The 10,114-nt window shown below is 48.8% G+C and overlaps 2 protein-coding genes across 3 annotated transcripts; one reads left to right on the plus strand and one right to left on the minus strand.

Moving 5' to 3' along the window:
- The first annotated feature begins 1,280 nt into the window (after positions 1–1,280).
- On the plus strand, positions 1,281–3,690 carry KLHL10 (kelch like family member 10). The gene is made up of 4 exons (XM_063354857.1): positions 1,281–1,770; positions 1,924–2,541; positions 2,862–3,011; positions 3,319–3,690. The coding sequence occupies exons 1-4, from the start codon at positions 1,351–1,353 to the stop codon at positions 3,688–3,690; spliced, it is 1,560 nt and encodes a 519-aa protein (XP_063210927.1). The 5' UTR covers positions 1,281–1,350.
- Positions 3,691–3,882: 192 nt separating this feature from the next.
- Positions 3,883–10,112, minus strand: KLHL11 (kelch like family member 11). Of its 2 annotated transcripts, XR_010073609.1 has the most exons (3): positions 9,602–10,112; positions 6,208–9,511; positions 3,883–4,121 (listed from the first exon to the last, which is right to left on the minus strand). XR_010073609.1 is itself a non-coding variant. In XM_063354809.1 (2 exons), the coding sequence occupies exons 1-2, from the start codon at positions 10,072–10,074 to the stop codon at positions 7,915–7,917; spliced, it is 2,070 nt and encodes a 689-aa protein (XP_063210879.1). In that variant the 5' UTR covers positions 10,075–10,112; the 3' UTR covers positions 3,883–7,914. The 2 variants fall into 2 exon arrangements, 1 of the variants encoding a protein (XP_063210879.1); XM_063354809.1 differs by having other exon boundaries at positions 3,883–9,511.
- Positions 10,113–10,114: the final 2 nt, after the last annotated feature.

Raw genomic sequence — 10,114 nt, forward strand, 5'->3', positions numbered from 1 at the left:
TCCCTCCAGTGTGTCAGCCGCCCCACACAGCTTGGTGTTGTCGGCAAACTTGCTGAGGGTGCACTCTATGCCACTGTCCACATCGCTGACGATGTTAAACAAGACCGGTCCCAGTACTGATCCTTGAGGGACTCCACTTGTCACTGGCCTCCACTTGGACACGGACAGATTGACAGCCACTCTTCAGGTGCGGCCGTCAAGCCAGTTCATTATCCACTGAATTGTCCATCCATCAAACCCATATTTTATCAACTTGGAGACCAGGATGTCATGCAGCACAGTGTCAAAGGCTTTGCAACCTGATCTAGTTGAAGATGTCCCTGCTTACTGCAGGGAGGAGTTGGACTAGATGACCTCTAGAGGTCCTTTCCAACCCAACATATTCCATGATTCTATGATCACCTGCAGAGGGGCTCTCAGCCACCCCCGGGTCCCCCCGCATCTCTGAGGTCACTGTGGGCTGTATTCCAGAACCACCAGACAGGCAGAGTTTCCGAGACGATGGTGGAGAGCAAGGGCAAAGCCCTGGGGCATCTCAGGGAGAAGCACCTTCCACTGCCTTGGGCCTTGACGCGTGCGACGGCTCGGCTCCCCCCGGGTATTCATCCTCCATCATGGAGAGGAAGATGAGCGCTATGGCTTGTGCCGTCTTCAATGAGCTTCGCCTGGAAGGGAAACTCTGCGACGTGACCATCAGCGTGGACGGTGTGGAATTCAATGCCCACAAGAACATCCTCTGTAGCTGCAGCCACTATTTCAGGTGGGTGTTTGAAACAAGAGGGCATGGGGACAAGCAGGATTCCCCAGGCTGTGTCACGCTGCCTTAGTGCATCTCCAGTGCCTCCCTTGGCACTACAACTCCCCTCCAGCAGCTCCCCATAGTCCCGGTACCTGCCGGGGCACCAGGACTCATTCACAACCTGGGATGGAAGAGCAGCGCTGGAAGCGGTGTCTGGCGAAGCCCCAGATGCGGTGCGGGGCTGGAGCGTGGCCAGCCGGGCTCATCCGTGAGCTTTTCCTGCCCCGCACACCACCACTCTGCTGTCCTTGTTGAAGCAGGGTGACCACTCGCCCTGTGGCGCTCTGTCCACAGCCAGGGGCTGTGACTCCTTTCTAAAATAACCAGCTCGTAAAACACGAATTAATAAACTCCACGGCCTCCCAGCAGGGCTGCTGCAACTGCCCAACTCGGGGCATGGGGTAGGGGGCTTGGGGGACAACGGGGTCAGGGTTTAGTGCAGCAAAGCTGCTCTCCCCCCAGCACGGCATGGTTTTTTCAGGGCTTTGTTTGCCAGCAACTGGAGCGACACAGAGAGGAGAGTCTATAAGATCGAGGGCACCTCACCTGAAATGATGCGCCTCATCATTGAGTACGCCTACATCAGGACAGTACCAGTCACAGCTGACAACGTTCAAAGTTTGTTGACCGCAGCCGACCAGTTCAACGTCATGGGCATCGTGAGACTCTGCTGCGAGTTCTTATATTCCCAGATGTGCTCAGAAAATTGCGTTGGCATCTACAGACTCTCAGACTATTGCTACTGCCCCGAACTGCGAGAAGCAGCCCGCGTGTTCATCCTCCATCACTTTGAGGAGGTGACCAGGCTTTCTACGGAGTTTCTAGACCTCTCCATCGAGGAGTTCACCCACATCCTGGAGAAGGATGAGCTCAATGTGAGACAAGAAGAAACTGCGTTTGAGGCCATTCTGAAGTGGATTGATCACGCCCCGCAGGACCGCAGGCAGCACATTGCAGTCCTGCTGGGCAAGGTGGGTGCTGGCCCAGCCCCCGGGTCCTCTACTGAGCTTTGGACCACACTGGAGCCCGAAGGCAAAGCCGCTCAGCATCGGAGCCTTCCACAACGGGTACCAGGGTCTAAAGCACCCGCATTAATATTCTAACCTCCTTTTTGCATTTGTCAGGTGAGACTGGCACTGATGCACGCAGATTATTTCATGAACAATGTCAAAACACACCAGTACGTGCAGGACAACGAGGAATGCAAAGCTCTCATCATAAAAGCCCTGACGGAAATGTACAACCTTGATATGTATGGCCAATCCTTTTCTGATTTCACCCACCTGCTCACCCGTCCGCGCCTGCCCTGCGCTGTCCTATTTGCTGTCGGAGGCTGGAGCGGGGGGAGCCCAACCAACGCCATCGAGACCTACGATTCCCGGGCAGACCAGTGGGTGAACGTCACGTGCGAGCAGGAAAGCCCCCTTGCCTATCACGGCACTGCTTATTTTAACGGCTTTGTCTACGTCATCGGGGGATTTGACAGCATGGATTACTTCAGCAGCGTCAAGCGGTTCGACCCGCTGAGCAAAACGTGGCAGCAGGTTGCCCCCATGCACTCGCGGCGCTGCTACGTCAGCGTCGCCGTTCTCAACGACTTCCTCTACGCCATGGGGGGTTTTGACGGACAGACGCGCCTTAACACAGCGGAACGGTACCAGCCCGAGACAAACCAGTGGACGCTCATTGCCCCCATGCATGAGAGGAGAAGTGACGCAAGCGCGACCACGCTGCACGAAAAGGTAAATGGAACGCAGTTAAGGTTGGAGTGTGGGGAGAAGGACAAGGAACCAAACGCAGCATCACACAGCGAGCGAGCGCCTGTCCTGTCCTGTAGCATGGACCCGGGCAGGGACTCCCATGGAGCTCAGCCAGGGAGAAACACAGCTACCGCTCCCAGTTTGTCATCTAAAGAGAAAAGTGGTAAAAAAATACCCCGCAAAAATCCCAAACAAACAAACAACTCCCCCCAAAACCCAGCCAGACCATTCATTTTCTCCTCGATGTCTTCTCCCCCGAGGGTCTCTCTGCCCTGCTCACCCGCTTTCCCTCCTGCCAACAGGTGTATATCTGTGGAGGGTTCAACGGAACCGAATGCCTGATCACAGCCGAAGCGTACAACGCCACCACGCACCAATGGACCCTGATCGCCCCGATGAACAGCAGGAGGAGTGGAGTAGGAGTGATTGCGTACGGAAACCAAGTGTATGCGGTAAGGCAGCAGCGGCACCTCTGCCCAGCACCTGCACTCCTTCTTTTGCCTCATCGGCATTTCCTAGATTTGCAGCCTGGCCATTTGCTTCTAAGGGAGATTTAGGGAAGAAAGTGAGAGCCAGGACGGTCGCTTTTCCTCCCAAGGATATTATCACCTGCACAGTTTAGGTTTTGGAAAACATGTGGATAATTGTTAAGCAGCTGCAGCAAAGACATGACTTACAACCAGGTACCATCCGACTTGTGCGCACAACGGTTTCGGTGAGGGAAGGCTCATTTCAACTCTGTACCTTTGGCATTCCCAGGTCGGGGGATTCGATGGAGTCAACCGCCTTCGCAGCGCGGAAGCTTACAACCCCCTTGCCAACACATGGCGCAACATCCCCAACATGTTCAGTCCTCGCAGCAACTTTGGCATTGAGGTGGTGGATGACCTTTTGGTTGTGGCTGGCGGCTTTAACGGCTTTACTACTGTTTCCCACGTGGAGTGTTATGACGAAAACGCTGACGCGTGGTACGATATTGAGGACATGAGCATCAACCGCAGCGCTCTGAGCTGCTGTGTGGTGCCAGCTCTAGCGAACATCAGGGAGTACGTGGCCAGACGAGACTACTACGTGGACACATCTTCAAGGGAAGTCGGGGTCATTTCTTCAACAAGTAGCCTGCCTGTATAAACAGCTCCACTCAGGTAATAAACTCTTTTGAGCAGGAAGTGAATGTAGTCACTTATTCAAAAAAAACCCAACCACAATTGATACAGGCCTAAAGAATCACTACCGCTGAAAACTTGCATTCTATGGCACCACAAAACGTGCACATCAGTCACAGCCTACGTAGCAACTTCAAAAACCAAAGGGACACCAGAATGCTAGAGAAATAAAAGGTTTATTTTCATTCATTCATTCACTTATTACAATAAACTTTAGTACAGTGTACTGAAGGGAAAGAACATTACAGTAGGGTTTGTTTCCAACGGCCTCTACACACTTACTACTTGACCTCACTGGAAGGAAGTACAGGAGTGCTGCTTCCCCGAGCCATCTGCTGAAGTCTACATTACTAGCGACAGGAGGGTACAGCTGCCGTGCCCCACAGTGACATGGACCTATGAGGAGTATCTGATTCTTAATGGTCTTCAAACATCTCATTAGTTCCGCACTTTGCATTCACACTAGCAATAAGATCAGATCCCCAGGAGCACCTGTTGGATCAGACTTCCGCTCAGGGCTGTCAAATTAGAGATAGGATTTATACCTGCACATAATGTGGGCATAACTGAAAATAAATCCATTTATTTTAAGCTTGCTTGTTTAAGCCCACTAAATGTTACACCATACTCTTACAGGGTTCTGTTAAAAAGAACCTAAAAAGTTGTAATTCTTTGTGACTCAGTTTGCCAGCAGCGATCAGTCTGTTCCATGACAGACAAATTGAGCCAATAGTTCTGATTTAACATTTACTGTAATGGAGAAAAATTATATTGAACTAGTATAGCAGAATGCTTGGCAGAGTTATTCATAATGCATGCTAAAACGCTGGCATGCTTTCTTCATTTTTGGAGTGGTATCCTACTCTGTGCAAGAGAAAGTCTTCTCAAAAAGACATACAAACCCAGCATACTAACAGAGTATTCAGGTAGTTATAAAATATTATGTCCACATACGGCACCTAGGAATTGATACGATGACCGCCAAGTGCTAGGCAGGAAGTGTCCTACTCCACCAACACTATGAGCAGAAAGACAAGGACGTGAAACATGCGTTCCGTGGCACGTGTTCAGTACCAGTATAGAGGTACGATTGTCATCAGGAGAGGAAAAACTCCACCTGATGTTCCTTCACATGAGGAAGGCCAAAAGTCAACCCGCTAACTGAATACTTAACTGAATACATATCAGGATCTTACTGACACTTAACGAGCCATTAGAAACATACTGAAAAAATTCCCAGGCTTTTGTTTAGAGCATCATTTTATAAACACCCAGCAAGCTATGGCAGTCAAGGGCCACATGGGATTTGGTATGCGATTCGCAGGTTTGTGGGCTGAATTACAGCCAGAGTCAATAAAGCAATTCTTCCGCATACCTACAGGTGATACGACGGACAGTTACACTTGTCAGTTAAAAACTATGTGCAATGCAATTGGTCCGCTTCAAGTCAAGGCTAAAATAACCCCAACTACGTAAAAATATCATAAAATTGGCATAGCAAACGTTAGAGCAAACCAGTGCTGTCACAGTGCCCACCACTCACCATGCAAACAGAGATATCGTGCAGCACATACAGAATCATGGCTGGCATTCACAAGTTAGCTCTCTAGAACCTAAGCTGTTCTGACATCGTCTTTGAGTGGAATGTTTTCAGTAAACTATACAGCTTCTACGTCAGCCAAAAGTTCTCATGGTGAGTGCAGTATCAATTTTGCTTCAAAAAAGAAAGAGTGCAAGAAGCTTGTTCTTGCATCTAACTTTGTGGCATGCTGCCACACATCAAACTATTTGGTTCGTATTCCAACTGAAATAATAATCTTGCTATTTCTCCCTACAAATGGTCCGTATTTGTTGACAGACTACAAGAGGGCTTTTACAGAGCCTGTTAAATCCCTACAGGAAAGTCAGGGGATGGAGCATGTAAACTCTTCTCCGTTGCTTCTGTGCAGAGTCTGGTAAAGTATCTTAAAATCAGCTCCCACAAATGTAAGTTATATCAGCGGTTTTAGTACTAAAGCTGCGAGGCATTTTCACACTTCTATTCACAAACCCTGCTGTAGGGGCAGTAATTCTTAAACTACTCCAGCCAAATCCGCAAGAGCTCATGGGCCACACTCCACTGATTAACCCCTCGCTCACAGGCCTGCATGGGCTGGTTTGTAACAGTCGCCGCTGGACATCAGGCTTACACCTGAACAAGCTCACCTATTTCCTCTCTTGCGTTAGGCCGGCATCATACAATTTAATCTGCTCTAACAACCCAATGGGTGAATAAAATACAACACGGTTACCCCAGATGAGCAAATTGAGACTAAACTGGTCAGATTTTCAAGGTGTGTGTTTGTTTTAAATAAGGCTAGATTATTCTATTACACAAAGACAACTTATCGATATCAAAAGTGGCAAGTGAACTGCAACGTGGAGTGTTAAGGGATGTACACATCAGAGAAACCTTTACACACTATGTGGTTTAAAGACTTACCCGGTGTTTCAGATATGATCTAGGTTGCCTGCTGAATTGGAAAATGAGAAGTATCAGCTCAGTAAGCTAAACAATTAAAAAAACAAAACAAAAAACCAAACTGTTTAGAAGTTCTTTTGCAAAGAAGTTACCCACATCAAAACCACCAGCAAATCATCATACGAACCAAAGACAGTCAACAGATTCTCCAACAACATTTGGCTACACCAAGTTTGGAACACCCTGGTTACTCCTCCCTTTCCCTTCCCTGTGATCCTGAGTTCGGTTGCGTGTGAAAACCTGAAACATTCCAATGAAGGGAAGGACGGGGAAGAAAAGGAGGTAGGAAGGATGCACTGAATCTGCTAGTAACCAAAACCATCCTGGAGCTCCTCAGGTCAGGGAGGAGGAGTGTTCAGTGTGACAGTTAACTAAGAGGCAGCGATACTCCAAAGGGAATATTCCACATTCTGTTCCTTGGGAGTACAGCAGTAAGCAAACCAGAGCCAACCAGGGCACTGATTTATGTAAAACCACCTCAAAATGCCAACAGGTATTTAAATCGGCTTTAATCTTACTGCCACAGTAAGAGGGGAAGTTAAAACATTCAGAGACTATGGAAACACAACTACCTCACTTTGAGAGGAACACCCAAGTGCCGATTTGTTAAGGAGCACTGCAGCACAGCTGCTGTAAGCTTCCAGGGAAGGAATACTGAAGGCAAAAGGGTACTGATTGTCAAAGACAGGTCGGAAACAGGCTCGCAGGGGTTTTCTCATCACTTTTTCATTAGAATTAAAACGCAGGCAACATTTGAGAAAGGATCTATAAGTAGCTCAGGTTCCAATCTGTTACTGTGAAAGAATCTCATTCTTACTAATCCACACTGATAGAAATGAGTAGTCAATGTTGGTGGGTGGCTACTTTGCTGGTTTTCACTCCTTTTATCAGGCTGATTGCTGACCCAAGTTTCTCATGAAGCTGTCAAAGACAAACTCAAAGCATCTTCAGATATACCTAAAAAAAATCTACTGCCTCAAGTTCTCTGTTTTAGCAAGTGGCTGATGTTCTACCAATTACCCATTTATAAACAAACTCTGCAGCCTTTCTAGACCCCATACGGATACAAAATATTTGATACACATAGAAACATCCTGAAGTAATTTTATAAAGAAAGATTGTGCTTTTGTTTTCAGATATAGTTATAACCATTGCACTTGCCTCCAACGTGGGAAAGCTAAGTACACTAACACCAAATATATGTGAAGTTTAGTCACTGAGAAGTAGAGAATCAAAGGAATGTCAATATGTAAGTGCAAATAAAACAGGTGCTTTCAAGCACACACAAATGTAACCACTAAATTATTAAGATTGAGATCTTTGATTTTCAAAATAGAACCGTTAGAGGCTAACTCTACAGAAATCCTTGAAAACAAAGATCTGAACAGAGAAATAACAGACTTAATGTTCCTGGAGATATTTCACAGCCCGTTACAGGCTACAGTTCTTCCCTGGGCACCATTAAATAATGTTGGATTGGATTCATGTAGTTTCTCAATTCCCATCCACCCTCAATTTCTGATTCTTAATTTTCAGTAAATAAAAGATGCTGGTTTTACACACCAAATCCAATCAACACCCTCATGTCTTATAAAGACATATTAAGCCGAACAAAATGGTTTAGCACAGTATTTCCTAGATTCCCCAGGAGGAGTGTCATTCCATAAACTAGCACTCAATCTGCGAGCGTGGCATTCTCCGTAAGCTTAGGGAGTGTCGGTGCATTTCCTGCATCTGCCTTTCCTGCATTTGCCTTATTCTATCTTTTTGCCACATCAAATTTTGTGGCATGGGGTATCTTTGTGTTCCCTGCAAGCACCTGAAGGGAATTCTCACGTGGCAGGCTGTTGCTCTGCAGCGAGGCTGAGGCATAGGAGGCAAAAGCATCCAGCGCTTTCTCTCAGCACAGTAACGATAGGCCTCTTTCCTGTATTGCTTGTCAATATCATCACTGTTCTTCCACCCCCCAATGATGAAAACATCATCTTTATAATAACAAATAGCTGCTCCTTCAATGCTAAGCACCTCTGGGGGTAAGCTTTCCAGAATCTCATCCGAGGCCCTCCCAGAGATCTTTACCTTAGCTTCCTCATTATCTATAGGGTAACTCTTGGGGCAGCACGATGCTGTATGGTAAAAGTTTGTGTTAGCGACAGACATTTGAAAAGAGCAATAGTTATCAATGAGCGGCAAAGACTCCACATCCTGCCACTGCCTTGTTTCAGCATCGTATCTGATAATAACCGCCCTCAAGCCATCTTCGCTATCACTGTCAACCGGGGTACGAGCAGCGACATAAACAAACCGGTCTTCAACAGAAACAGCTTTGACATCACGAAGAATCTTTGGTGCTGACTCCAAGTTAAGCCATTTATCTTGTTCGGGATTATAAATGGCCACATCTTTAAAGCCAGGACTGAAATTGCCATGTCCACCAATACTGTACAAATTTCCTTTAACTTCAGTAAGGCCAAAAGAATGCTTCCTGGTTATTAGATTTGAGACCTGCTCCCAAATATTCCTGTTTGGATTGTACCTTTCTACCGTCTTGGCAAACCCTGGTTCCATGGAGCCAGCCACATAAACATAAGATTCTGTCACAGCAACAGCATGCCCATCAAGATGATTATGTATGTGCGGTAAGTTTACCCACCTATCTTCATCGATGAAATACCCTACGCACTCACTTAAGTAATCTCCTCCCTCCGACACACCACCAATCACCATAATGACATCCATGTTTTGTCCAAAACGCGGCAACAACGTTACCGGACAAGCGGAATGTTGTAGATTACCGGACTGCAAGTTCTCAGACCGCAAGGCATGACTCTCCACGGCTTCAGACACTAATTTAACACAGGCTTCGTTACTCGATACCAGCCTTTCCGATTTGACGTGGCGAGTAAGGTAAGTGGGTTTCATCTGAGACAATCTAAGCAGTTTAAAGAGATCTTCAAAGTACCTCTCTCTTTCCTCAGGTTTTTTCTGAACCCACTTCAAAACAGTCTCAAAGAGGATTTCTTCAGAGTCCACTGTGATCTCCGGGTCTGAGAGCCAGTCTCGGATGAGGTGAAAGGGCAAAGTGTAGAACTCCTCATCTTGGATAACTTTGTGGAAGTTTCTCCTGATCATATCCTGAGCTTTGAGGGCCAGCTGATTCAAGGAATACATGTGGGCTAAGCTGTGCACCGCAACACAGTTGGAGAGGTTGAGTTTCTTCTTCAGAAACTCTCCACAGAACTCTTTTAACCGGGTCAGCAGAAACCTGCAGAACAAACGAACAGGGGTGATGTCGGGGCCCGGCTGCCGCCGGTCCGGTGGCTTCCAGCCCCCCCGGGCCGCGGGCCCCGCTCACCTGTCCGCCATCTCCAGCACCTCGTGGACGTTGCCGGGGCTGACGCGGATGGTGCCGGTGTACATGAAGCCGACGACGGCCTCCACCGTGTCGGGGTCGGGGCCGCCCTCCGAGTTCCACTTCTGCAGCTCCACGCGGCCCGAGCGCGACTCCGCGAACCCCCCCGAGAGCAGCGGCGTGAAGTACTCGGTAGCGGCGGCCAGCACGGAGCGGTGCGCTCGGTACTCGCGGGCCGTCCCGGGCCGCCCGCCGCCGAAGGCCAGAGTGATGTCGCAGTAAAGGCCGTGGCGGCGCTGCTCGTTCTGCCGCCAGGCCAGGTCGGAGCAGTGCGCCGGGCACCCGAACTCCTCCGCCTCCGCCTCCCCCTCCGCCCCGCCGCCGCGCGGGCCCCCGCCCTCCGCCTCCGCCGCCGGCGGGCCGGGGCCCGGCTGCGGCTGAGGGGAGGCCGCGGCCGCCGCCATCTTGTCCGACATGGCGGGTGGCGGCCAGTGCGTCTGCGAGCGAGGCGAGCGC

This window comes from Chroicocephalus ridibundus, chromosome 17 (assembly GCF_963924245.1).
Source record: "Chroicocephalus ridibundus chromosome 17, bChrRid1.1, whole genome shotgun sequence".
Classification (NCBI taxonomy): Eukaryota; Metazoa; Chordata; class Aves; order Charadriiformes; family Laridae; genus Chroicocephalus; species Chroicocephalus ridibundus.